The sequence below is a fragment of the Chiroxiphia lanceolata genome, chromosome 21, assembly GCF_009829145.1.
Source record: "Chiroxiphia lanceolata isolate bChiLan1 chromosome 21, bChiLan1.pri, whole genome shotgun sequence".
Taxonomy (NCBI): domain Eukaryota; kingdom Metazoa; phylum Chordata; class Aves; order Passeriformes; family Pipridae; genus Chiroxiphia; species Chiroxiphia lanceolata.
The window spans coordinates 6,169,862-6,197,061 of record NC_045657.1 but is presented as its reverse complement, the minus strand read 5'-3'; the positions used below and the strand labels follow the sequence as shown (position 1 = coordinate 6,197,061).

The window sequence follows — 27,200 nt, the reverse complement described above, 5'->3', positions numbered from 1 at the left end:
AAGCCAAGAGTGGCCAGAACTGCCGGGAGAAAGGGACTCCCAGCTACAAAACCCCCCAGACAGCCCCGCTCCCCAGTCTCAAGTCCCCCAAGATGTCCAGCCCCCCTGGCCCAGCCACAGACTCACCTCCAGCTGCCAGACAAGCAGATCAGGAGGAGGAAAAGGCTCAGCCCGTGGACACCCTGGGGACAGCAACAGCCAGGACAGACCAGGAGCCTCTGGGGAATGTCTCCTGCCCTGGGATAGAGACAATGAACCCCAGTCAGACCCCTCTGTCCAAGTCTCAGACAGAGGCACCGAACCCCGACCCAAGCCCTGACATGACAACAGGAGTGGAGACTGCTGACAGGGATCTGCTGGAGAACAGACAAGAACGTCCCGATGAGAGCTCCCCAGACAGGTACATCCCCATTGGGTTTGCTCTGCCTGCTGCTGAGACCCCCTTTCTGCCCCCGCGGGGCAAGGGGAGGGGGCTGGGACACAGAGGGTGGCTGTGATGCCCCTCCCTGCCTGCAGTGCCAGCGGGAAGCACCTGGCCGGCGGGACGGCACGGCCGGAGCACTCGTACCATGGCCAGGTCAGCGGCTCCATGGGAGCGAGGTTTCCTGTGGGATTTCTGCTCCCTCTTGTTTCCGGACGGGGTGGAAACATCTCGCAGCCTCGCTCGGCCCCGGTATCCCTTTGTCCCGCGGCGGCTGCGTTCCAGCGCCGTGATGTGCTGCGGAGAGCTCAGACCAGCCTCCACCACCTTTCATTCTCCTCTTTTCCATCCCCTCTATCCTTTTCCCCTTCTCCCGAGCAGCCCTGCCTCTCCCAAGGCACAGGGGAAAATCCTGAAAACAGATGCCCCATCCCCATTTCCATCACCTGCCAGTAAACACCCACTCTGGCCACAATCCCACCCTCTGGGGGAATTTGGGGGCTCAGCCCTCTCAGATGAGGGTTGGATTTTTTGGAGGGTTTTGACCTCAGAATCAGCCAGAGGGATTTTTATCCCCTTGCCCAGCAGTGTGTGTGGGACTGGGGGCACGGGTGAAGGCAATGATTCCAAATTTGTCCCCAAAACAAGGTCTCGCTGTACCACCCCTCCCCTGGTCTGACTCTCCTCTCCCAGCACTCAGGTGGCCCCTGACGCCCCCGTTCCCCCTGCACCGCCCTGGGGCTGGGGGCTGCTTTCTCTGGCACCGAGTGTTCGGGAGGTCTGGGTGGCCCCAGGAGCGGAGTGAGGAGGAGAAATTCGTGCCGGCAGTGGAAGCCAGGCTGTGCCGGCCACACATTCCTGCCGGCCGCGAAGGGAGGGCCGGAGGAGGGCTGGGACGGGAAGGAGGAGGGTCCGCCACCGCCTTGCTCGCCCCAAAGTCCCGACGCTCAGTGCAAGGCGGGAGAGCGCCCGGGAAAGTTTCTCCCCATCCCGAAGCAGAGGCACTCGCTGGATCGCGCAGGGCCGATGACAGCGGTGGGCAGGAGGTTTCCCACCCTGGGACAGGGCAGGTAAGGGATCCCGGCACTTCGGCCACCCCTCGCACCCGGGCACAGTGGAGGGGATGAGGAGGGAGAGGCTGGGACGGAGCTTTGCTTGGGGCGGGCACAAAGCTTCACCGCAGATGCTGCCGGAGTAGCTGCTTGGCCACCGAGGCCCGTGGCAGTGTTTGCTCATGGAAGCAGCTGCCAAAACCTCAGAGGACCCGGCACTGGTGGCTGCAGCTGGTTCGGGGGGTCAGAGGCTCGGATGTTTGGGGGGCTGGTGGCCCTGACACATCCTTTGGTGAGCGGAGCCCCAGCAGAGATGGAGGGACCTCGAGGAGGGTTCACGGGGCTTGTAGAAATTGCTTGGGTCCCAAGCCAGCATGGCTGGGAGCCAAACAGCAGGGGAACATGTGTGGATCACCTGGGGGTCTTGAATCTGGGGAGGGGGGATTGGATTTCTAACATTGAGGGCCAAATGCTCTTTTGCATCCTCTGGTGCTGCCCTGATGGTGGGTGTAGCCTTGCTGTTCACCAGGGAAACTGAGGCAGGAGAGTGCCCAGAGCAGCTCTTGGCATCAGGGGCATTTCTGCCCCTCCACACTCTACTCAGAGCCCTTCCACAGCCCCCAGCTCGGGGAGCAGCTGTCTGCTGGAGCCGTCCCCATGGCCGGGCTCTGCCGTAGGGCGGGTGGGCGGAAGCGAGACCAGGATAGTGCCACACCCCAGCCCTTCCTCCTGCGCAGGCACATCCCTGGGGATGGGGACAGTCTGTTCCCGCCAGGCCATGGCAACAGCATGTTCCCTGATGCAGGGAGGGGGGAAAGCATGGCCCTGGGGCACATTTTCACTTGCCCCCTCTTAGAGCATCCCTAGGACAGACCCCAAGGCAGGGTGGGCTGAGGATGCCCATACACAGGAGGGCTTTGCCAAGATCAGGTCCTCGAGGGGGGAAAATTGCGCTGCTGTGGGACAGGGAGTGGCACCCAGCCTGTGGAGCTGCCTGGAGTGAGGCGGTGGCCGTGACTCCATCAGGGACACAGTGACTAACGGGAGATGACCCTCTGGCAGACCATGGAGCGGACGTGACTCGGTTTCCCTCTGCAAAGCCGTGCGTGAGGTTCGGGAAATGCCACTTCCTGCAGGGCACAGGCACTGCCTGATGCTGCCAGCAGACCCCTCTGGCAGCACCCAGCCAAAACCTCCACGAAGGCAGCTCTACAGGGGTCCCCCTTTGGGTACCTGAGGCACAAGGTACCCAAACTTGGTTCCCCAGGAGCACAGCCTTCACCCACGCCCCAAGGCAAGCAGAGCCTGGGCTCCAAACTAGAGCTGGACCCACAGGATCCCCCTGGACTGTTCCCAGCCTGGAGCTTGGCACATTTGCAAATTACGGTGGTGCCTTCCCAAGCCCAAAGGGAACAGCCACCCCACCAAAACCCTGCTCCCCGGTACCACCGCTGCAGCACCGGTTCCCAGCGGCTCAGCCACTGCCGCACTCCAAAGGCAGCCCTGGAATTTCTCCCAGGCACTCGTCTGCCCCCAAAAATGCTGTTTCCTCCAGGAATGTGCAGAACCAGGGGGGCTGCGGCCCCAGCTGCTGCCCTTCCCCAGCACGGGGGCCTCTCCTGCCCGGGCCCTCACAGTGTCTCCCAGCTGCTCCCATGCTCCCGATTTCCTGCCCAGAGGCCCCCCGTCCTCCTGCCGGTTTTTCTCACGGCTCTCGCAGCACCAGGCAGCTCTCTGCGGCGTGTGAAAGGCAAACAGGCTGGAGAGGCAGCGCCGGGGCGGGCAGGCAGCCCGCAGCTGCCCAAGGGAGTCTGTGTCCGTCCCCCCTCCCAAATGCAGCTCTGTTTTTTCACCCCCAAAAAAGTGTGGGCTTGATTTCCAGCCCCTTTTCCCTTTCCCAGCTGGACAGCAGGGGATGCGGTTTAAGCAGCGTGGGCTTGGAGAATCATGGAATCGTTAATGTTGGAAAATAAGATCATTGGTCCAACCGTCAACCCAGCACTGCCATGTTCACCACCGAACCATGTCCTCAAGTAACATCCACATGTTTTCTGAGCACTTCCAGGTGTTACAGAAGTGGGAATTGTCTGCTGCTGGGCTGGACACTCCAAGGGGCTCATGCTGACCTTGTCAGGACCCACGGTAATGCCATGGGGGATATCCAGTGGGACAATGTCTGGCAGTGATCACCTGTCCCTCTGGGGAAGCCACCAGGCACCATCCTCAACCTGGAGGGACCCCACAGAGGAGGAATTTGGCTCCTTAGGGATGCCACTGGTTCAGGTCCTGGGAGAGGTTTGTGTGCAGGATCCCCAGTTGCTCCCAGTATGTGTCTGGACATGGCTACAGGCACGAGGTGGAGCAAAGTGGCTCCTGGCAGGGAAAGGACATCCCGGGTCTGTGATGCCCTTGGATTTCATTATTTCTTAGTTGCAGCTGTCTGCCCTGCTGTGGCACCCTGCCATCCCTGGGCCCTTGCTGCTGCCCCATGCTTGGGCAGATGACCTCAGCAAGCAGTGGGATGTCCACTCTGAAGTTTGGCACTGGGGAAGTGCTAAGTTCTGGGTTCTGGTTAAAGACACCTGGATTTGTGTATTTTATTCTGAAAGGCAAGACCTCAAGGCAGTGCACCCCAGCTCAGGCTGTTACATCTTCTCTCCATTTGAACTCTTTGTTGTTCCCCTTGGACACCTCCACACAGACACATACCTGGACCTACAAGAGCACAAAAAGCACTAGCAGCATTCCTGCATGCTCTGGAAACTATGGGAAAGAAGCTGCTGAAAGAATGCTGCCTCAGCATTGTTGGGTTGATTGTCAGTAGGGCTAAGAGTGAACATGCCACCAAGGAGAATGGGAGTTTCTACTGCCTGTATGCTGGGAGGGCAAATCTCGCAGTCTCAGCCAGGAAGCTGCAGTTCAGCCCTGGCTTCAGTGGGAGTTTGATTTCTGTGGGGTCGCCCGAGGCCATAGATAAAGTCAGAAGTGCTTGTCTGGGTGGTGTCCCAACAGCCACCTACTGGGAATGCAGCTCTGCCAGGGAACAGGGCACAGGGTCCCCCACTTTGGCATGCATCCCCAGCACTGTGACCTGAGGGGACCCCACACTGGCTGCTGGGTCTCAGCTCACACAGTCCCAAGCGGATTTGGGGAGAGATCCTCTAAAAAGGCCTCATTCTCCTCTGATCGCATTAGGGAGGATAAGCCCTGGGCTGAGAGTGGGCACAGAGCAGGCAGGAACAGTGCTGGGGCCCTGGGAACCTCTCCCAAAACCACAGCCATGCTCTCAGCCCCCTGGCAAGGCAGGGGGCACAGGTCCCTGTTCCCCTGAGCTGTGCCACCATCACCTTTGACCTGACTATCATGACCTACTGCTCTTTACTTAAGTATTTTTATTTTTCTGCTTCCTTCTAGCCACCACGATGGCCTGGAGTCGGGCAGTGAATATGTGAAGGTAAGACACTGAGTGTGATCTCAGCCGGGTCCAACACCCAGTGGGGTGCTCAGCTCTACACCCCTCATCCCACCATCCCCTTTGGGCTCTCTCTTTGGCTCTGGAATAAATTCCCAGCAAGGCCAGGGAAGGCAGAGGAGACACCAACCCTACGTGGTCCCCCCAGTGCTGCTCCCACAGGAGCTGCCTGCATTTCGTGTTCCAAGTTACTTGCGAACACCCACGGACGCAGCCTCCTCCCTCCGCCCCCACGAAGAGAAACGGAAGGGTTTGAGCCACTTTCGTGGCTGTCACATGAAAGTTGGTGTAAATCTCTCCAAATCTCTTGCTTATCCTCCAGCAAACTATTAACATTCCTGAGGACTCTTCATGTCTGGCCAGAAATTCATTAGCGAGGCGCCTGGCTCCGGAGGAGAGCGGCCCTTTTGCAGGAGGCTGCTGGCACGATGGGAGCCGGGCAGGCACAGGGGAAGAGTGGCAGGGATGCTGTGTGGTTTGGGCACAGAGCACTGGAACCTGCCCGGGTGGCCACTGCCATGCCATGGCCTTTGGGGAGTTTGTTTGAGGAGGGTTGGTCCAGTCGCCCCATGGGGCAGACGTGGTTGTTGAGAAAGTGACTTGAGGTGCCCAGCTTGGGTGGTCTGGTTAGTACAGAGCCCTGAACCTTCATCTTTGGACTTGGGGCTCTTGGTGGCGGCTGTAGCCAGACCTGGAAATGTGGGAACACCCTGTGGCAGCACCAACTGCCAGGATCAGGAGACCCAGCTGGACTCTGAGCTCATCTTCTCTTCCTGATAGGGGTCACCACGATCCATAGGACTAATGAGGACCCCACATGCTGAGTCTGGCAACTGGCAGCCTCTGGGCAGCAGGGTTGGATGAGGCTTCTGACATGTAGAGTGATCCCCTGGCGGGATGTCCTCCTCTCCACACCCTTTAGCCATGTGGAACTGGCAGAGTGGGAGCTCACTGGGCTGGAAGTGGATGTGTGCCAGAGGCTCTGACTGGGTGTATTGGGTCTGGCTGTAGTGGAGTTCATTTTCCCCTGAAAACCCAATACTCTGGGCTTTGCAGGGTAGGGCCCTGGTGTGAGGTGCCTCAGGATGTGCAGGAAAACTCCTGCTCATGCGGGCAAGTCCTGCAAGAGCAAGGAGGTGGCGAGGGGAGGAACAAGATGATTTGGGGGGGTTGCCCTGGCACTGTCAGTGTGTGCACTCAGAGATGGGCACATTTTACGGCTCATGAGTTAATAGACTGAGACAACACAGGTGGGGAACAATGGGTATGGCTCTGTCTTTGAGACTGAGCTCTTTTTGGTGAGCCAGGAGAATTCCCTACCATCCAGGCAGATCCCAGATCTGAGCTATCTGGCCCTTATTTCTCATCCATCCCTGTGATGTCCAGCCAGTGCCCACGGGCTGTGATTTATACACCACTTCCCTTTGGTCAACTGATGGCTGCAGTGACAGCAGCTATTTTAGTCAAATAAGTAATTATCTGGAGTGTGAGTGACCGGGATGACGGGGACACTCCAGCTGATTGCAGGCGCTGTGCCTGGCTGGCAGCCCGTGCAGCTGCAGGGTGTTCAGCACCCAGTGGTGTTCAGCCCCAGGTCCTGCAGGATTCAGAGTGGCAAGGTGACTGCTGTGCCTGCCTTCGGAGCAAGGGAGGACAGGGCTGGGACCTGCCACTGGAATAGGTCCTTGTGACTGGGAGGGAAACAAGCAGAAGGGAAACATCAGTGAGGGGCAAGCAATGGCAAGACAGGAAGGAAAGAGTCGGTGAAGGAGAGTGAGGAGGAGAGAGAGGACGTGCTGCAAAGCCCTCATGAGCAAAGGCTGATGGGCAGGTCTGTGTCCAGGTGTGCACTAAGGATCTGCCAAACATCAGCCCTTGAGCTTCAGCCAAAAACTGGCCAGGGCCAGTGCTCCCATCACAAAGCCTGCCCTGATTAGAGGTGCAATTGGGAGCTAGAGAGGGTCAGAAAGTCAGGATCAATAAGTACTTGGTAATTAATGTGCTTTAATAATGGCCTAAGGGGTGGTGTTTCCAAGCTGCCTGGGGATCTGCACGCCTGGCTCTGTATTTCAACATCCCAGCCAGCCCAGCTTTGGCCCCTGCTCAGGTAAAGGAGCTGCAGAAAGGTGTTAACCTTTGGGAGAGGAGCAGCCAGTGAAGCTGCTGCATGTCCCTGCGAAAGCTCAGTCAGGGCTTTTCAGCTTCCCTCTGAGGAGGGACAGCATGAGCACAGCTGGAGGACACCTCCCTGCAGCACCCCATGAGGCTCCTGCTCGATCATTGCTGAAAGCCTCAGAGGGAAACCATGGAGCCCATCACGGGGAGAAGCCTTGGCAGGAGGATGATTCACCGTCGAATCTTTTTGGAGCAGCGTCTCCCTGCATGCTGCCATCTACTCTGTCCCTCAGCCCCAGGCAAGAGGCGAGGAGGAGAGCCCACGCTTCCTGCCCATCCCGGCAGGGCTGCAGGCACCCATGGGACCCGTGAGCACCTGCTGCCCTGTGTTCCCTGCCTGCAGTCTGTGTGCTGTCCCTGTTCTCCCACACCTCATCCCTGTCCTGCTGCTCTCCCCTCTTCTCTTTCCCCTGCAAAATCAGGGGCAGAGCGAGGGCCCGGCCAGCGCCTCTGAGCTCTTTGTTCTGCGCTCACGCAGGGACCTGTATCTCATCAGCCCTGGCTGCTGTCTCCTTGCCTGGGGATGCGAGGGACTCATTTGAATTAATTAGTGGGGAGGCTGCAGGGTTCTGGGGTCAGTAGCAGCAGGAATACCTCTCTGAGGTCACAGCATCGCCCTGGAGGCAGGGGGGTCCTTGGGCCAGGACATGCTTTGCAGATGGGAACCTGAAGCCCCCCATTACCAAAGCACAGCCAAATCCAGGCCATGCAGTGCTTCAGATCTGGAGTGAGAATAGCAGGATGTGGGTCCATGTCACTGCCTGAGGCTGAAGGAGCCCCTGCCCGTCCCCAGTGCAGGGCAGTGGGTTCAGGTAGGCATTTGGGAGGCTTATTCAAGAGTCAAGGCTGGAGCAATGCTTTGAGTCATCAGTGCTGCCTCGCACATCCCATACGTGATACCGTGGCCTTAATTAAACAGAAGTGGAGCCTTAATTAAACACCAGTCGGAGACGGCCTACGCAGGAAACAGGCAGCCAGCTCCCCGCCGTGTGAGGTGGGCATGGGTGTCTCCCCCAGAAAGGCACCACCAGACAGGGTGAAGGAAGACAGGGTGGGTGAGGGCAAGGCAGCCCTCGACCCAGGTGCATCACTGGGGAAAGCAGGTGGATTTGGGATGGGGAAAAAAGCAGTGTCTGATCCCCTCAGAGGAGCCAGTTTCTCTCAGGACATGGACAGTCGGGGGGGGGGTTCTTGGTTTCCTTCAGGGGTGCTGGTTCCCCTCTGAGGAGCTGAGTCACCTCAGAGGAGCCAGTTCCCCTCAGGGCATGGGCAGCCGGGGTGCTGGTTCCCTTCAGGGGTGCACGATTCCCCAAGGGGTGCCAGTTCCCCTCAAGGCACAGGCAGCTGGGGTGTCTGATCCCCTCAGGGATGCTGGTTCCCTTTGTGACACGGGAATACTGTTTCCCCTTAGGGGAGCTGGTTCCCAGTTCCCCCCAGGGCGCAGGGAGCCGGGATGGAGGTTTCCTTCGGGGCTGCCTGATCCCCTTGGGGGGTGTCGGTTCCCTTCAGAGGAGCTGGTTCTCACTTCTCCTCAGGGCAGGGACAGCCGGGATGCCGGTTCCATGCCTGACCCCTCAGAGATGCCGGTTCCTCTCAAAGGAGCCGGTTCCCCGCAGGGCTCAGGCAGAGCCGGGGCGCGGGTTCCCCTCGAGGTGCCGGTTCCTCGGAGCCGGGGCGGCCCCTCGGGGCGGGCCGGGGCGGAGCTGCCGCACCGCGCCCGCCCCTCCGCCGCCGACAAGGGATGAGGTAATCGGGGAAGCGGCTGAAATTGAAGCCCGGCGGCGGCGGCGGCAGCGGCGGCGGTGCAGCCCGGGCCGGGGCAGCCCCCGCCGGGCGCGCCGCGCCATGACCGAGCGGTGCAGCCTGTGGAGCGCCCTGTCCGCGGCCGCCTGCTGCTTCTACCGCGGCTCCTTCATGCAGGTGCAGGTGAGCGGGGGGCGGCGGCGGGACCGCGCCGGCACCGCACCGGCTGCCCCGCGCTCGGCGCGGAGTCCCCGCGGTGCCGCACGCGTGGGGAAGGCGATGGGGGGCCGCGGGAGGGGGGAGCGCACGGGGGGACCCGCGGCCCCGCACCAGCCGGAGGCAGCTCTGGTCCCCGGGGGCAGCGCTGGAGAGCGGGAATGCGGGGGAGCCTCCCCGGAGAGCCCCGCGATGCCCCCGCGCTGCCCCGCTCGCACGGAGCTGGTGCGGGCACCGCGCCGGCGGCTCTCGACGAGGCGGCAGCGGGCGCGGGGTGAGCGGAGCACCGGGGTCGCGGAGCAGAGCTCAGCCCCCTCTGCAGCCAGGGCCACGCAACCAGAGTCGCCGCATCCCCCCCCCAGACCTGCGCTTTGACAGGCGGCAAAGTCTGGAAGGAGCCCTCGCCTGCAGCAGACCTCATGATGCTAAACCTCGTTTAGCATCCCCCAAAAGGTGGCATGTGCTTGGAGCGTCGCTGAGCACAGAGGGGAGACTGAGCCCAGATGAACACGCAGCTTCTTGGCCCAGGTCTCCATCTATGCGCTGCACTGCACAGGTCTGACTGGTGGGAGAAAGCTGGGATCCATCTGTCACCTGTCCTGTGGTGCTTCCAGCACCGCCACTGTCTGGGCACAAGTGTAGGTGTCCTATTTTTGGACACTGGTGTTCACACCAGAGAGGCATGGCACTGGGAATTGGTTCCCTCATTTACTGAGTTAGAGAGCAAAGGTGTTAAGGACTGCAGGAGCCAAGCAGGCTCAGATCTGAAGCACAAGCTGTGGCATACTGCAAGTTAGAAGGGAGCCAGCAGCCAAGAGAGCTGGCAGTCTTATTCAGTACTCCTGCTGAGCGAGGTAGGTGCCGAGCTGTAGAGATTATGCTGGGTAAAACGGAGCCCAGGAGCAGCATTTCAAGTCTTGTCATGATTGCGGCTGATCTCAGCGCAAAGCCAGGGATTTTGATTGCTAGTGGGGGTGAAGAGGGAAAAGCAGAAGAGCTTTTCCCAGTTGTCCAAAGGCCAGCGAGCAACACGGGGACGTGCCCTTGGGCTGCACATTGCAGGGGGTGATGGGGTGCTTTCAGCAAGCTGCTGCCAGAACAAGGGAGAGACAGGTCTGGTTCTCACAGAGAGATGCGAGAGGGGATGAAGGGCACTCCATCCCGACCCCAGAAAGAGTTAAAAGTGAAGCCTTAAGTGCTCACCTGGCTCTGCCAGATCTTTCACCATCTATTTGTGTCCAAGCGTGCCCAGCAAACACACACTGAAGTCCCCATGAATGACTGGAGCGCTTCCAGCTGACAGCCGCATCCCTGCTCACCGCCAATGGCGGTGCACCCAGCCTGGGAAGCACTGACATCATTTCTGGCCAATAGCAGCTCCGAAAAGGGATGCAGCAGCAGCCGCTGCCGCCGTCTTGGAGTGAGATAAGTAATATATAGATGGATGGAAATGTGTATATACACACCCCCCCCATCACTGCACTGGAGACCTGCTCCCCTGGGGCAGCACTAGCGGCACACTCTGCCACCCCACCACACAACCTGGGGCTCTGGTCTCACCTCAGAGCACCCAGATGTTGCTGGCCATCAACCCCAGCTGCACCCCACCCCTGCCAGCCACATAGAATTGCTCCAGAGCTGCCACAAAGGAGCATAGACAAGGGTAGAGGAGACCTTGAGGGTAGCCAGGACCAGTCCTAGGAAGGACTATGCACTCCAGGACAAAGATCTTGAGCCAAGGTCTGCCTCCAGTGGGGACTAATGGAGATGTGACATAGCCAAGAGATGCCTTCAGTCACCCATAGGGTGTGCAGAGATAGGCTGGTGCCTTCTCAGAGGCCATTTAGATGCAAGAGAGGACAGGAACAAGTGATTTCTTTTCCACATGGATATCAAGATCAGCAGGACATACTGGCTCGCAGCAGGGCATGCAGACTGAGAGTGAGCCCATCACAGCCTGAGGGTGGTTTGTGGGGGGATTTTCTTGTGGTTGTGTGGGGTGGAGTAACCATTCTTGGGTGGTACCTGTCAGCTGGACTGGTGAGCACAGCAGTCCTGCACCAGGCAGGCACACAGACTGGCTCTTGGGTTTACTGTGATACCATCTATCCCTAAGCAAGGATGTTTGCTCTAAAATACTTCACTGAAGTAGCCCATTACCAGGTGTGGAGGGAGCAGAGAAGACCCCTCACACAATTCTGTGGCTTTCCCCATACACCTGTTCCCAATGGCTTGTTACTCCATTTCCTCCCAGTTCTGCTTCCCAGGCCCCATATCTACTCCAGCAGCCAAAACAGGGGTGGAGAACTCCAGAAAGGGCTGGGATTTCCCTAGCAAGGGTCCCAGCACAGGGCAGGCAGCAGGAGAGCAGGAGGGAGAACAGATGTGCTCAGTGCCTTGGGGTTATTCAGATGTTATCAGCAGAAGAGCGGGGTGGGGTGTGAGTACACCTTGCTCTCCAAGCTGACTTCATCATCTGCAACTCCTCCAGATCTGGGAGGGGAGAGCAGGAAAGCAAATGGAAATCACTCCAGTTTCATAAGATTACCTCTGCAAGGAGAGAAAGCCATATGCCAGCCTTTGAAGCCCTCCTTACAGGAGGCAGAGCAACGGCCACTGCTGTTTTACATGTACTGCAGCCATCAGCAGCCTCTATCCCTACAGCTCTTGCCCTTCCACTGCCAGTTCCAGTCCTTGCCACTCAGCTGGGACTAGAGGTGCTTCCTCCATCAAGAAAGCAGAAGGGAGACTCAGGGAAGCAGGCAGGGATGGAGAGCCTCAGGAATTGCCTCCTCATGGTGGCTGCCCCGTTGCACGGCAGCTTCAGAGGAGCCCCAGGACTGTGAAACAGCCCATTGCGGCACTGTCCTTTCTCCAACCAACTCAGCTTGGCTGCTGGTTGGGATTCCTCCAGCAGAGCTTGGCATCATCTCTGGCAGCTCCTGAGCTGGTTTGTCTGGTGCAGCTGGTTTGGAGAACCGCTTTAATCCCCGTTCCTTCCTGCTCAGCTGGAAGAGGCCTTGGGGGCTCTCCGTGCAGGAGCCCAGCACCACACACCCCAACCAGGTGCTGATGGAAGTCAGGGATTTTCCCCACCCCAACCCAGTTGTGTGCAAGACCTCACACTGGACCGTGAGGCATCTTTAGACGTCCTCTTGGCACGGCCGGGAGCGCCAAGCGGTGCCTTTTCAGCGCGGCGCTCAGACATCCGCTTACACGCTCCTGACAGCGCCCAGCCGGCCTGTGCTGCCTTGCCATGCCATGCCGTGCCGTGCCTTGCCAGCGCCTCGGCGCCCGGCCAGCTGGCAGCCACCGGCCGGGCTCCTCTGAGACACACTGCCCGTGGAGCAGAGGGAAGCCAAGCACTGCTGAAGGGCTCAGGGGGCCGGAGGAAGCACGTCCCTCCACAGCACACGGGCCTTGTGCATCAAAGGCTTGTGGTGAGCCCCGTTCCTGCACGGAAAGGGGAGCAGCCAGGTGGTTTTGGCAGTGTGTTGGAACGTAAGAGTGCTAGAGACTCAGTCCCCAGAGTCACGTCACACCAAGGAAAAGGGCTCCCTGTAGTCACTCTTGTGCTGCCTCCCCTGGCATCGTAGACTCAGTCGCTCCAAGCAATGGCTTTTTTGTGGCTGTGCAGATCAGATGGGATCTCACTGCCCAGAGGAGGAGCTGAAGGGGACAGTGCACTCCACATAGCTGGAGAAGGTGACTCCTGGCACCTTCTGCTCACAACTGGGCTCCCTCCCCCGTCTGCAAGATGTAAAACCTCCCTTGGCTCTCCCAAACCTCCTGTTCTCTCCTGCTAGCTTAGCTCACAGCTCCTGGCATGGATGCCAGCCGGCTGCTGCCCAAATCTGGGCTTGGAGATGCCGGACACTGCTCAGCTAGGCTTGTGTTTGTTATCTTGCACATTTGCATGGGGAGGATTTGGGGGAAACCCTGATGTACAATGCTGAGCAGCACAGGCACTAATCCCTGCTCCAGGGGTGATGGGGGGAGAGCTGTCTCCAAACTGCTCCCAGCTCAGCTCTGATGGCTTTCGCCTGCACAGGCAGGAGAGGTACCCTGGGGGGTCCCTCCCTGCCCCAGATTTTGGGGTGAGCCCTGTCACAGGGAGGGTGCTGCAGCCAAGGGTCCCCCCCCACCCCTTGGCCAAGCCAGGTCTGCTCGGTGGCAATGGATTTGTTGTCATGGAAACGGCATCTGCTCGGCCTGGGCCCCCCAGGAGGCAGCCGGACCCCAGCAGCATCCGCCGGCTACCTTTTATTTTTAATAGGGCTCAGCAGCACCGGGTGGCTTTGTCTCCAGGAGGGCCCAGAGCAGCAGAGATTGCTCAACACCCTGCAGCCCTCGGTCAGGAGGGGACAATCCATGTGTCCCTGCAGCTCCAGCCAACAGGGCACTCATGGAGAGAGAAAACGTGGTTAGATGAGCAAGTCTTGAGTTCAATCCACACTGTTTTCATAGGCTGCTTCCACTCTCCCAGCACCATTTGACTTCAGCTGGGAGTTGGGAAGGGAGGAATAAGGGCAGGTCCAGGCTGGTGAGGGCAAGCCCTGGAGAGCACAGTCCATCACACAGGTCCTTTGCCACTGCCTCCTTCCCTCTCCCCAGGCTGAAACAGGGTCACCAGGACAAGATCTCTGCCTAGTTTGGCTAATGAATGCAGCTACCAAGGTGGTGTAATATATTCCCGAGAAAAGGAGAGATCTGGAGTCAGGGTCCTGCTGAGGGACCCTGTGGGGTCCCAGGAGCACTTCTGGAGCAGTGGGTAAGAGGCAGGAGAGCAGCACAATGCTCAACACTTTCCCTTATTCACAACCACTAGAGGAGCAGAGGGAATTGATATGGGACACAGAGGATGAGGTGCTGGGTAAAGGGGTCAGCTCTGAGGCAGGTCCGTGGTGCCTTGGCACAAGGCTGCAGCCCCCAGTACTCTCAGGAAACAGCTACCACACAAGGCCAGCCATGAGTGCCAGTCTGCTCCTCTGGCAGTGCCAGAGCAGTGTCAGCAGGGCTTCAAGCCTGTGCCTGTCCTCCAAAACACCACTAGCATCCTGCCCTAACAGGCACCAAGGAGCTGGGCCAGCCCTCAGTGCCTCCCCACACTGGCACTGCCACCGGAGGTGAGCCAGCCACTGAGCCACCCTCGCTCGTGGGAACACTGGACCAGGACACCTCAATAGCCTCATCCAAGCTCCCTAGTCCGTGGCACACGCATCCCCACCTCAGGACAGCACACATCTGGGATATGGAGGGTATCCAGGAGTCTTGGCTCACAGGCACTGCTCCACCATGCAGCACTGTTGGCACCACAGCAGGACTCATCCCAAAGCCGCTGAGCCAGCCAGGAGAACCGGCCTCACATGTGGAGCACACGGGAACCCCGAGCCTGTGCTCACCTCCCCGAACATCCACAGCTCCACGGCTCCACCGTGCCGGCAGCCAGGCATCCTCACTGCCCTCTGGGAATGCTGGCCAAGCTGCAGGCAGGGAGAGAGGCAGGTTCCAGCCAATGGAGACATGACGACATCCCTTATCTCTCCAGAGGAAGGGAGGGGGCAAATTGCATCCTCCAGGCTCAGGTGCACCAGTGCCGGGTAAAAGCTCATTTCAATGCAGAAGGTTCCCTTTACATTTGTCATTACTATTCATGCCACCATCAGGCTAAACACAGCGAGTTAACCCTTTGGAAGGGGAAACACTCCGGATGTTTCAAGGAGGAGGAATAATGCGGGTTTCCTCCCTGAGGAGTGCTTCCTAGGGAAATTCAGCCCTGGAGGTGTTTAAGGGGAAGCTGGGGCAGGTTTTCTCCTGCCCAACTACACTCAGCTCCGAGCTGGGGCAGAGGGGCAGCACACAGGGCACAGCGTGGCCAGGCACCATGGGGACGTGCCATCAGGAGATCATCCAAGTGCTCCTTGTGACAGGACCTGGCTGTCAACAGGCACATTACCCATATCCTTGGGCACAAACAGTGATCCTCACATATAGCTCTGAGTTATCTGCCCCTTGGGGACAGGTCTGTTCCTGGCAGGTGCCACAGTCCCCACATGGGGATCCTGCCAGCCCTTCCCTCCCCAGGCCCTGCAGCACTGCACAGCTGACACTCTCTCTTCCCCGTACAGTTCTCCAAGGAGAAATACATCCTCGACTCATCACCAGAGAAGCTTCACAAGGAGCTGGAAGAGGAGCTTAAGCTGAGCAGCACCGACCTGCGCAGCCATGCCTGGTACCACGGCCGCATCCCCCGGGAGGTGAGAAGGGGAGGGTGGGTGGCTTTGGGCACCCTTTGCTTGGAATGTTGTGGAAGAGCACCCCAAGACCACACAGAACCACCAGCCTGTCCCCCTGGGAAGCCTCTGGCTGAGAGCTTCATTAGCTCTGAGCTGCCTGGTTTTGCCACGGGAAATGCCCTCCCACAGCTCGGAGGCCAAGGGGAACAACCAGTGCCCCAAATAACACCCCAGTGGAGCATCCACCCATGCTCCCAGGTTGATACAGCGTGGCTGTGGCTGAGCTGCTGCCCTGTCCCCTGCCAGGTGTCCGAGAGCCTCGTGCAGAGGAACGGCGACTTCCTCATCCGCGACTCCCTCACCAGCCTGGGCGACTACGTGCTGACGTGCCGCTGGCGCAACGAGCCCCTCCACTTCAAGATCAACAAGGTGACGGTCAAGTCCAGCGACGGCCATACCCGTGTCCAGTACCTCTTTGAGCAGGAGAGCTTTGACAACGTGCCCGCCCTCGTCCGCTTCTACGTGGGCAACCGCAAGGCCATCTCCGAGCAGAGTGGAGCCATCGTCTACTGCCCCATCAACCGCACCTTCCCCCTGCGCTACCTGGAAGCCAGCTATGGGCTGGCCAACGGGAAGCACGGGGGGCCCCACAGCCCCTCCACTCAGAAAGGGGGGCACATCAAGAGGAGGAGCATCACCATGACAGACGGCCTGACCGCAGACAAGATCACCAGGGCTGAGGGGTGCCCGACCAGGTTAGCACACAGCCTCGTCCCAGCTCAGCTGAGCAGAGGATCAATCCCAGGAAAGAGGGAGGGCCGTGCTCAGTCCTTGCTCCTCGGGTGCAGGGCAGGGGTTTGGGATCAGGGATGGAAGAGAGAGACCAGCAGAGGCATGGGAGAAAGAACCAGTACTCAGCTGGAACTGAGGTTTTCTCCTAGGCTGGCTGCCAACCTCACTGAGCTACCACAGCACACACGACTTTAGCATTGCAGGCCTGAAGCCAGAGAGTGTTTTACAGTCACCCAGTCCAGGATTACCAGCATGTCAGGGCTTGTTAGAGCCACAGAGCCAAGCTTTCCCAGGCAAATGTGAGAGGAGAGTCAGTCCCAGCCATCAAGAGATCATTTGTTGTTTGTTTCTGAACAGCCCTTTCAGTTTCAGAGCCCTTTCCATTCAGCATTTGCAAGGAGTTACCAAGCAAAGCTGAAAGCCTGATGGGCAGGAGGAGGCCAATGCTCCACAAGGCTGAGCTGCTCACATTAACCGAGGGACAGCTGGGCTTCTCCAGAGGTGGAGAAGGAGACTTCCTCTGTATGGCTTGCTTTTGGCAGTCCTGGGATGCCCAGAGCCCTGCAGGGAAGGCAGGGCCACACACCAGCCAAGGGGAGATCCCTCTCCTCCTGCCTCCCCAGCAGGACACAGCCTGTTGTTAAAGCCAAGCTGCTTTCTCACCACCCCGACCTTCTCAGCCCAAGGGCAGGGTGAGGACACGCCAGCAGAAAACAGGCAACCAACTGTTATGGCTGGGAAAAGGAAAACACTCAGACTTCCAGGAGAGCATATGTGTTTCCAGAAGAAGAGCCCAGATCCATCAGTCTTTCCTCATCACTCACATTTTCCCCAAACCCCTTATCACAGCTACTGCTGTCCCATCCTCCTCCCACTGCAGAGGCCCAGTGCTCAAGACCAAACACATCACAGCAGCCCAGCCCTCATCCATGGCAGGCAGGGCAGTGAACTACCTGCCATATCTCCTTCCAACCCTCCCTGTGCTCAGCACTCCCAGATACAGCATCTTTTGCAGCACCATTGACACACAGTGTTTGCATCAGGCCATCACTGCTGCCCCACCAGCTCAAGACTCGTTTGTTTTGCAATTCCCTGACTCTAATTTCTAGGCACTTTCCAGCTCTTCTAAGGGTCAGAGCAATAGTTCACCTAATTTTCCTGACAGGTAGAAATAGAGTGACACACCTAGCATTAGACACCAGCTTGCAGCACAACCCTAGAAAACTACCCCCCATGACTTCTTTGCCAGAGCCATTTGCCCATAGCACCCTGGAGCAGAGTGAACTGAATTCACCCCATCCCAGGTACCTTCGCATGGTGTGCTGTTGCATCCTTCTCCCCTCCTCCTCCTCTGCTCTGCTCTGCTCTGCTGCATAGGACCAAGCTCCCTGCATCGAGGGCTGTCTCTGCTTTATGTGGGTGCTGACCCCTTCTGTTCCCAACTGCTGCAGGAACTGCCAGCTCATTGCTCCAGCTGAGCTTGTTAGGGTTTCAGCTCCTTATGGGTAGTCATGGAAGGAGATGATGGGGCAGCAAACCCTCATCCCAACCCCTCTGCACTTACCCAGGCCCTGCTTGCAGGGACTAACCTTCCCTATCTCCCCCCTCCCCAGTGTGTCCCTGCCCCACCACAGAGACATCATTCGCAACTGTGCTGTCAGTGTGGACCAGATCCAAGACCTGCACTCCCCGATGTCCCCCATCTCCGAGAACCCAGCGTCACCCGCCTACAGCACAGGTAGGCATCGCCCCTCCACCCCACTGGGGACAGTGGGGACGTGGGTCAGGCTGGGTGTGATGCAGGGACCTGGAAATTAGGGATGGAGCTTGCTATAAAAACAAGCCCCTGTGTCATTCTCTGCTAGTGAAACTGTCTGGCACAGCAAAAAGAGGTGTCCCTATGGAAGGCTGGAGCTGAGGGCAGGACCTCGGCCAGTCCTCAGCCACATCATCATGCCCTGGGACCAGATGAGTCTGTTTGGGCAGCAAGGCTTTTTTCCCCTGAGCTCCTCATCCCTGGGCTGCTGCACCCACGGTTCCTATGTGCGTGCCCATCTCCAGGCTCTCTAAGTGTCTCCTCTGCTCCCTACACAGTTACACGGCTAAAGCCTCATGCCTGCCAAGCAGCCGGGATCACCCCAACCTCTCCAGTGATAAGAAGGTCCAGCGAGCCCCAACTGTGCCACGGGAACAACAGCAAACCTCTGCCAGACCCTGCCCACAGCTCCCATTCGACTCCCTGCCATGGGTATGCCCGCGCCTCCCCCTCTCCCTCCGTGAACAGCTACAGCGACCCAGACTCAGGGCACTACTGCCAACTGCACCCCACCTCACCCATCAGCAGAGACCGGCCAGCTCATGACACCAAGCAGATGCCAACAAAGAGCTATGTGGAGAGGCTAAAGGTGGAGGAAGGACAGAGAGGGACTGTGGAGAACAGTTCTGGGGAAGCAGAGGCAGGGCAGAGGCTGAAAGCAGAGCCGGACTTCATGGGCTTTGTGCCCCCCGCCATGGAAACGACTTCCTCCTTCAACCCTGCTGCCTTCCAGTCCCTGCTCATCCCCCTGGAGAACAAACCCCTGGAGATGACCGTGCTCAAGAAGGTCAAAGAGCTGCTGGCAGAGGTGGATGTGAAGACACTGGCCAAACACATCACCAAAGTGGACTGCCTGGTACGGCCAGGGTCAGGCGGGAGGGGTGGGCACTGCTGCGTTCTGATCACTCCGAGCTGGCAGGGATCAGAGCATCCCTGAGCACTGGAGCATCCCTGCTGGGCTCTGCCATCCTGTACCAGCCAGAGCAGGCAGAGGCTGGGCTGGGGTGAGAGGCTGCCTGAGGACGCCTCAGCCTCTCCTCAATTAACAAAGGTCTAATCAGCTCTCACCTTCCTTGCCAGGTCGCCCGGATATTGGGTGTGACGGTGGAGATGCAGCGGCTCATGGGGGTGAGCTCTGGCATGGAGCTGCTCACCCTGCCCCACGGCCACCAGCTCCGCCTCGACCTGCTGGAACGGTATGGCCACGGCGGGGACGAGCCCACCGTGCTGCCCCATCCCACTGGATGGGCATGGCCCAGTCCCCTCTCCAGAGTGTCCCCAGCCTGGCACAGGGGTGAGGGTGGAGGTGGGGGAGCATCCCCAGCCGCCCTGCACTGACCCTGCTCTCTGTCTCACCCCACGGCAGGTTTCACACCATGTCCATCATGATCGCCGTGGACATCCTGGGCTGCACGGGCAGCACGGAGGAGCGGGCGGCCCTGCTCCACAAAACCATCCAGCTGGCTGCCGAGCTGAAGAGCACCATGGGCAACATGTTCAGTTTTGCTGCTGTGATGAATGCCCTGGAAATGACACAGGTATGGGAACACACTCTTTTGCTCCTCATGGCCTGGGCTCAGCCCCTTCGCCCAAAGAGTATACACCTCCCCCCTATTGTCCTGCAGGATCCAACAGCCATTGGAGTGGGAGAAGGGGGGAAAATGCCCAGAGTAGGAGGCATGGGGCTGCATCCGCTGGGATGTAAGCAGGGAAGGGGAAGAGCCATCATCTCTGTGGAGCAGACAGCCCAGTCCCACCAGGATACGATTGTTTTTCGGTGGTTGGGCTTTTTGTTTTGTGCTGGGCTGTGTTCCTGGGAGGAAATGAATCTGCCCTCCGGTACAATACAAATCAGTCTCAAGGCTGTGGCAGCCGCGTCTCCGGGCCACACTGCTCCCTTTGGAAGATGAAAGGAGATTAAAATTCAATTTTAAACCGAGCCCAGCTGGGAAGTCTTGCTTCCTGCCTGCACAAAGGAGGTGGAACGGCTGCCCCCTCCCTGCATCTCATCTTCAAGGCCGCTGCGACGCGGGGAAGCTGCTGTCCTGGGGCACAGGGAGGGGGGAGAAATCCTGAACCAAGCCTCTGTGCCAGGGATGTGCCATCTTTGGCAGTGAGTGCTGGTGGAGGAGGCTGTTTTGGGGAGCAGCAGGCACTGCTGTGTGCAAGGCTGGGGACCATGGCTCCCGGGCCAGGCTGTGCTCCTAGCACCCTGCGAGCCCGGAGCTTGGTGCTCAGGGGCTGCACTGCCCCCAGCACCCTCCATCTGCCCCATCTCCTTTCAGATTGCCCGGCTGGAGCAGACCTGGATGGTGCTGCGGCAGCGGCACACGGAGGGTGCGATCCTCTATGAGAAGAAGCTTAAGCCATTCCTGAAGAGCCTGAATGAAGGGAAAGGTAATGGGAGCAACTCCCCTTCTCTCGCTTGCCTGCTCCTTCCCACTCTGTCTGGGCACAGTCTCACTGTTTGAGAGCTCTGACCCTGTCCCAGCCAGTGCCAGACACTTCCCCTCTGGCTGCTGAACCGCCCCAGCACCCAGCAGGGCCCATTTGGCCTTGTTTGCCTCTTCCTGCCCAAGGAAGTGTCTCATAACTAAATAAAACCAGCCAAGCCAAACCCTCGCACCCGCCTGGCAGTGAGTGCCAAACCCAGGGACAGGGTGGCCAGCCGGGGAAGATGAAAGCCATGTCCCTCCAATGCCCAGTGCTCTGGGGTCTGCAAACCTGCTCCCCACTGAAGCCCTGGGAAAAGCAGGGGCAGCAGTGTTCCCTTCCCAGCACAGCCAGAAAGCCTGACTGGGAGGAGCTGGTGTCAACGAGGCCCCGGGCACAGATCGAAGAGGCACAGCAGCTGCTGTGCTCCAGCTGAGCCTTAAAGCCTCCCCTGGGAGCGCAGTGGCAGCCTGGCTCCGCAGGGCTGTGTGGCCACACGAGTGCTCCACAGGAAGATGGGGAGGGGGATGCAGGGTCACGGGGCTGCACGGGGTCCTAAGGGTGCCTCTCTCCCCAGAAGGGCCGCCGCTGACCAACACCACCTTTCCCCACATCATACCCCTCGTGACTCTCCTGGAGCGGGACAAGGCTCTCACGGACAGCCTCGAGCCCTGGGAGGCCACCGACAACGGCGTGGAGGTGGTCATGGCCCACCTGGAGGCGGCACGGATGGTGGCCCACCATGGTGGGCTCTACCACACCAATGCTGAGGTGAAGCTGCAGGGTAAGCAGTGGGGACAGCAGAGCCCCTTTCCCTCTGCCACACTCCCAGTGTGCAGCTCCAGGATGGAGCATCCCATGGGCACGGGGTCCCTATCCCATCCTGGGGAACTGACTCTCCCTCCCTGCAGGTTTCCAGGGCAGAGCGGAGCTGCTGGAGATCTTCAGCACCGAGTTCCAGCTGCGGCTGCTCTGGGGCAGCCGTGGGGCTGAGAGCAGCCAGGCCGAGCGCTACGAGAAGTTCGACAAGGTCCTCACTGCCCTGTCCCACAAGCTGGAGCCAGCGGTGCGCTTTAGTGAGCTGTGAACCCCCCCAGGCCCTGGGAGACCCCCCCAGCTCCCAGCCTGCACCCCTCTGGCAGCTGTGGGGTATGGGATGGGACCAGGGACCCAGCACTTGGAGGAGGAGAGATGGCCCAGAAAGGTGCTGGGGCACAAGGCAGCAATTCTGAGACAAAGAGGAGGAAAAGCAGCCACCTCGAATCTATCACTCACCTCCTCAGGACACAACAGGGCAGGAGGTCCACACTGCTACCCTGAAGGATGGGGACAATGTCTGGGCACGCCAGCACTGGTCTCCACCATCCAGCCCTGCTGAGGTCCATGACTACACAAGCCACTCACTTCACCCTTCAGTTCCATTTCTTTTCCCCCCTGTCTCACCCACGGCCACTGGATCATGCGTGTAAATACATTTTCACGATCACTTCTCGATGTACAGACTTGTGAAGGATGAAGAATGTTGTAAATAATTAGGCTCATTCATTTTGTCCTGTAAATATGTGTACATATCTCATGGGTTTGTTTCTTACATATAATAAACTTTTATGCCGTTCCTCAAGCGGGTTCCCTGTCCTGTGGGTGTCCTTTAGACGAACCCCCTGGGGGAGCAGAGCCCAGGAAGGGCTGTCTGGGGGGATCACCCTGCTGAATCCAGCCCCACCTGGCCCCAGACAGCCCTTCAGGTGTCACAGAATCACAGAACAGGACAGGTTGGCGGGGACCACAGCAGGTCATCGAGTCTAACCTCCCTGCTCCACTCCCCCAGTTGTACTCATTTCCTCTCTACTGGACCTGTTGCAGGAGCTCCATGTCTCTCTTGTCCTGAGGAGCCCAGAACTGAACACAGCACTCCAGACACAGCCTCTAGGACTGAAGAGAGGAGCAGGATCACCTCCTTGACCTGGTGGCAATGCTCTTCCTAATGCACCCCAAGATTCCATTGGCCTTCTTGGCCACAAGGACACAGTGCTGGCTCATGGACAGCCAGTTGTCCACCAGGACCACCAGGGCCTTTTCTGCAGAGCTAATTTCCAGCAGGTCAGCCCCCAACCTGTACTAGCACTCGGGGTTGTTCCTCCCCACGTGCAGGCCCCTGCATTTGCCCCTGTTGAATTTCAGAAGGTTCTTCTCTGCCAGGGGGTCTCGGGGCCCCAAAACAAGGGGAGGTACAGCGATCCTCCGAGGGGCGGGGCACTGCGAGCCAGGCCACGCCCCTTGACACATAACCACGCCTCCTTCCCTTAGCACCGCCTTCCAATGGCTCCGTCCCTTCAGGCCCCGCCCCCGCGCGGGGCACGCCGGGAGCTGTAGTTCGTGCGGGTGCGGAGGCGCGGCCGCCATGGCCCCCGGAGCGGCCCCGGTCCCGGTGCTGCTGGCGCTGCTGGCGGCCGCCGCCCGGCCCGCCGCCCCCTGGGACCTGTGGGCACTGCGCTGCGGCTTCTCGGCGGACTGCGAGTGCGGCTTCAGGCCCGACCTGCGCGGTCAGTGGGGGCGGCGGCCCGGGAGGGGGGTCTGGGCGAGAGGGGAGGGTCGGGGGGCGACTGGAAAGGGGCTCCCGGCAGCTCCAGGGGATCCTTCCCGGGGCCGTCCCTGGAGCGGGGTCTCTCGGCCTGCCAGGGCGCGTGGGGAGCCCCCAGGGACGGGACGGGTCCGCAGGGTGAGACCAGAGCGATGTCACCCCGCCTTCTCTAAGTCTTGGCTTCACTTCCTTTCAGGTCTGGAGTTCGACTTGGCCACCAACCTGGTGGGACAGCCCCTGGTGAGGCAGGAGGTGATGAAGGGGGTGAGGGGGTTCCTGGAGAACCAGAACCCGGTGAAACCCCTGGTGATGTCCTTCCATGGCTCGACTGGGACAGGCAAAACCTACGTGAGCTCCATGGTCATCCGCTACCTCTTCCAGGGTGGGCTCCAGAGCCCCTACGTTCACCACTTCTCCCCCATCGTGCACTTCCCCCACGCCGAGCAGATAGAGCAGTACAAGGTAAGAGACATCTCTCAGCAGTGCTGCTTGACTGGGGGTTTTCAGTTATGTCCATCTTGATCCTCAGTACATATGCATTCAAGCTGTTTCCTGAAGTGCAGTAGGAATAAAAGCTCTTTGTTTTACCCTCTCAAACACAGCTGAGTGAGTGGCTCCACACACTGGCTGAAGGATCAGCTAGTAACTGGGTTATAGTCTGGCACTGAGCTATCACTCTCCTCTTCCCTACAGCAGTCCTTGCCCTGATCGTGTTCTCATTCCTTAAATATTTACACAGCCCTTTGTACGCACAAACAAAAGTGCTTTGCTTAGATGAAAGGCACTAAAATTCTCCCTTTGCTTTCCAAACAGCCTGATGGCTGTGAAAACCTGCTGTCTCACTAGACTTGTAATCCCCTTCTCACAGAGCACACAGCTCCTGAACGGCAGCCCCAGGCTCTTCGTGCTGCCACTCTGTCTCTTAAAGCTGAGGAAAGGAAGAAACCAAAATGCCAAACCCTCAGCAGTGCAGGGAATCAGTGCACCCGGACCTTTGCTTTCTGGGTGTTTGGAGAAGTTATTTGTAGCATTGTGTCCTTAGAGGAAATGCTGGGAAGGTAAGTCCCATCCTGGCTGACATGTTTCAGTGAGGAGTTACACATGTCCCCAGGGGATGGGAGTGGTTTTGTGTAGGTTGGGAAGTACCTTCAGCCCTACTAAAGAGCCAGAGTTGTTCTGGGTCAGCACAGGCACATGTTTCTGCACCAGGACAGGAGCTGGCAAGAAGCTGGGAACTGTGTAGATACACAGTGAAAGAGAAGAACGTGGGGAGATGTAGGAGTCTGAACGCCCTGCTTTAGTGTGCTGCCTCCTTCTTTAAATCTGTAATAAAAGACCTGCAATGGGATAATAAAGCTGTAACAGCCACTGGGTGAAAGCCAGAATAAAGGGGCCTCCCCAGCACTGGCTGTTCCTGCTCCGAGTGGGTGGTGCTGTGAAAGGACATGCTGCTTCCAGCACCTTCAGCTTCGTGTCAGCTCCAGCCTCAGCCTTTGCTCTGGGGTAGCTCGAGCCTCCCTCGTTATCTCAGTGCCTTACAGCTTGGCACGTGCTTTTCCTAGGAAAGCCTGAAGCGCTGGATCCAAGGAAACCTGACAAACTGTGGACGCTCAGCCTTCCTCTTTGATGAGATGGACAAGATGCACCCAGGGCTGATCGATGTGATCATACCATTCCTGGGCCCCTCGTGGGTCGTGTACGGGACCAACTATCGCAAAGCCATCTTCATCTTCATCAGGTGAGGGGGGGGCCTTCCAGCACTGGGCAGAGGTCACATCTACTCCAGGGCACACACTTGTTTTGCTTTTCCTTCTCCAAGCCTTGAGCCTCTAAAAATGCCAAGAGATTCTATTTCATTGTGAACAGACAGACCTGGAGAGTGTGAAAAAGCCCTCCTATCCCTGTTATTTCGCTGCCTCTACAGGAGTCATTTTGGGCCATGCTGGGAGATCCTGGCTTGCACTCTGCAAGTGTCAGGTTGTCCTGAAACACCGTTTTCCCAGGTACACACTGAGTAAGTGTCTCGTTGTGCAGCAATGCAGGAGGGGAGCAGATCAACGAGGTGACGCTGGCGCTGTGGCGCGACCGCAAGGACCGGGAGGAGATCAGCCTGCAGGACCTGGAGCCAGCCATCTCCAAGGCCGTGTTTGAAAACCCTCAGAGTGAGTCCATGGAGCTGAGCCCTTCCCACAGGGCCAGAGCCTGGCACAGGCAGCCACCCACACCACCCATACCACCTGTCACCTCCCTGGCAGCCAGGAAGGGACAGCAGGGTTTTCAGGGAAGGTTTCTTGGCAAACAGAAGGAATAGCCTGGCTTTCTGAGCCAGCAGACCTGTTGCCATGCTTAGCAAAGTTCTTTGGAAGGTGTGTTTGCAGCTTGGGGGCTGGCAGACAGCACAGCACGCTCCCTGTAATGGCACTGAGATGTATTGATCTCCACTGCCTGCCTGGTTCTCCTTGCTTTGCCCTTGTCAGAGGGAACAGAGCTTAAATTCTGACTAGACAAGCTAAATCCCCTCATTCCTGGAGAACAAGTCTTTTTGGGGCTAAAGGGGGTGACAGCTGATGGGTTCAGCCCTCTCCTTGTACAAAACCAGAGCAGATCTCTCTTCAGCAGAATATTTTGACTTCACACAAAGCAGCTCTTTGAATTGCAGGGACTGCAGAGACTCTGAAGGTAAAACCTGTCTCTTCCTTTCCCTCTTGCAGGTGGATTCTGGAAATCTGGGATCATTAATGAACATCTCATTGATTTTGTTGTGCCTTTCCTCCCCCTGAAGCACCACCATGTGAAGCAGTGTGTGGTCAGTGAACTCATCCAGCAAGGCCTCGAAGTACGTCCGGGCGTTGTCCAGGAGGTGGCCAACAGCATCCCCTACTTCCCAGAAGAGGAGAAATTATTCTCATCAACAGGCTGCAAAACAGTGGCCTCTCGGATCAGTTTTTTCTTGTAGTCACTGTTGAGAGCCTCGCTCAGATCCATAGGGGATGTATATGGAACTGGAAAGCGCCCAGGGCTGGCGGGATGAACACTGGGAGCAGCATGTCCCTCCTGGCACCACAAGTACTCTCCTGCTGAACTCTCTCCAGTGGCTGTGGGACCAAGTGCAAATTATGTGATTTAAAGCACTTTACTGATTCACCCTCGGCCAGGTGAGGATGGATGAACCACCCGAGGCATGTGTGACGACACAGGGAAGATGCTGAGAGGGGCTGCAGCATCAGGGAGGTTTCTCAGCCTGTCAGCAGCACCCACCCACAGCTCTCTCCCTGCTCCTGGCAGCTGTTGATACCCAGCACATCAAGATTCTGAGCCCACAGAAGAATACTTATTTCTTACAGCATATTAACATTTTTTTTTAAACCTTTTTAATTGTGGCTGTGCCTCAGCTCCTTGGTCCAGTGTGACAGTGCTGGTGCTGACTCCTGTAAACACCTTCAACAAAGTTTTCTTTTCAAGGAAGTTTTAGAGCCAAGTTTTTTCCAGCTTCCTTTCACTGTGAATAGGTGCTGTTAGGGACCAGCTTCACCACCAACTGAGGGGGGTGATACGGGAGATGGCAACACCTGATCTCCCAAGAACCAGGCTCCCCTACTATCCCCTCATCCATTTTTCCCCTCAGGACCAAAGGATTACCCTGCAGTAAACCAGGAAAACAACAAAAGACCTCTTGCTTGTTTTACCACCCACAAAAAATTTCATGCTACCTCCAGGGGAGCCCACGGTGCCACTAACAGTTCTGAAAATTCCTTTTACTCAGTGATGATTTCTGCAGCAGAGTTGGTGCTATGAGCTGTGGAGCCTCTTGTACGTCCTGCTGGTTAGACCTTGGCGGGCTTTGGCTGGGCCAACACCCTTTCACCTTCTGGGGAGTGTCACAACAGGGGACCTGGGCACAAGTCAGAGATTACTGCTCCACACAGCCAAGCATGGGATGCACAGCCTGGCCTTTGCCCAGGTTTTGATCTCCTCTGTGCATCACTTCCTCACAGGTCAGAGGAACTAGAATCATTCACTCCCTAGGAACAGCCTTCTCAAGGGATGGGTGCAGGCACAATTCCCAGATGCTCTGCTCAGGCCCCATGCAGAAACGAGCTGCCAGCAGTTGGGACCATTTCAGCTCCAGGCCCAGAGCTTTGGGGATTTTAGACACCACCCAAAGGCTGCCCAGGAGCTGGCCCACAGGTGGACCCAAATATTCTGCCTCTTCCAAAAATATTATGCATTTCTAATTTTAAAATAAATCTTTTATGAGATAAA

General features: G+C 58.2%; 2 protein-coding genes across 5 annotated transcripts; both read left to right on the top strand.

The window, feature by feature from the left end:
- The first annotated feature begins 212 nt into the window (after positions 1-212).
- Positions 213-21,978, top strand: SH2D3C (SH2 domain containing 3C). 4 transcript variants are annotated; one of them, XM_032708230.1, is made up of 11 exons: positions 213-400; positions 4,888-4,927; positions 15,208-15,336; positions 15,622-16,070; positions 17,721-17,845; positions 18,202-18,779; positions 19,004-19,119; positions 19,290-19,461; positions 20,209-20,320; positions 20,937-21,140; positions 21,268-21,978. In XM_032708230.1, exons 1-11 carry the CDS (start codon positions 252-254, stop codon positions 21,441-21,443), a joined length of 2,250 nt encoding a protein of 749 aa, XP_032564121.1. In that variant the 5' UTR covers positions 213-251; the 3' UTR covers positions 21,444-21,978. The 4 variants fall into 4 exon arrangements, with proteins under 4 accessions (XP_032564121.1, XP_032564120.1, XP_032564122.1 ...); XM_032708229.1 differs by having other exon boundaries at positions 20,934-21,140; XM_032708231.1 differs by lacking the exon at positions 213-400 and adding an exon at positions 1,386-1,491 and having other exon boundaries at positions 20,934-21,140; positions 21,268-21,974.
- TOR2A (torsin family 2 member A) lies at positions 21,816-27,200 on the top strand. The gene is made up of 7 exons (XM_032708668.1): positions 21,816-21,821; positions 22,538-22,584; positions 22,694-22,899; positions 23,134-23,399; positions 24,500-24,675; positions 24,972-25,099; positions 25,649-27,200. Exons 1-7 carry the CDS (start codon positions 21,816-21,818, stop codon positions 25,891-25,893), a joined length of 1,074 nt encoding a protein of 357 aa, XP_032564559.1. The 3' UTR covers positions 25,894-27,200.

Coding starts and splice junctions, on each gene's coding strand:
- SH2D3C (XM_032708229.1), top strand. CDS start 252: ATGAACCCCAGTCAGACCCCTCTGTCCAAGTCTCAGACAGAGGCACCG. Junction 15,337..15,621: donor ACGGCCGCATCCCCCGGGAG/GTGAGAAGGGGA, acceptor GTCCCCTGCCAG/GTGTCCGAGAGCCTCGTGCA. Junction 17,846..18,201: donor GTCACCCGCCTACAGCACAG/GTAGGCATCGCC, acceptor CTCCCTACACAG/TTACACGGCTAAAGCCTCAT.
- TOR2A (XM_032708668.1), top strand. Junction 22,585..22,693: donor GGGCCCCAAAACAAGGGGAG/GTACAGCGATCC, acceptor CCGTCCCTTCAG/GCCCCGCCCCCGCGCGGGGC. Junction 24,676..24,971: donor GCCATCTTCATCTTCATCAG/GTGAGGGGGGGG, acceptor CTCGTTGTGCAG/CAATGCAGGAGGGGAGCAGA.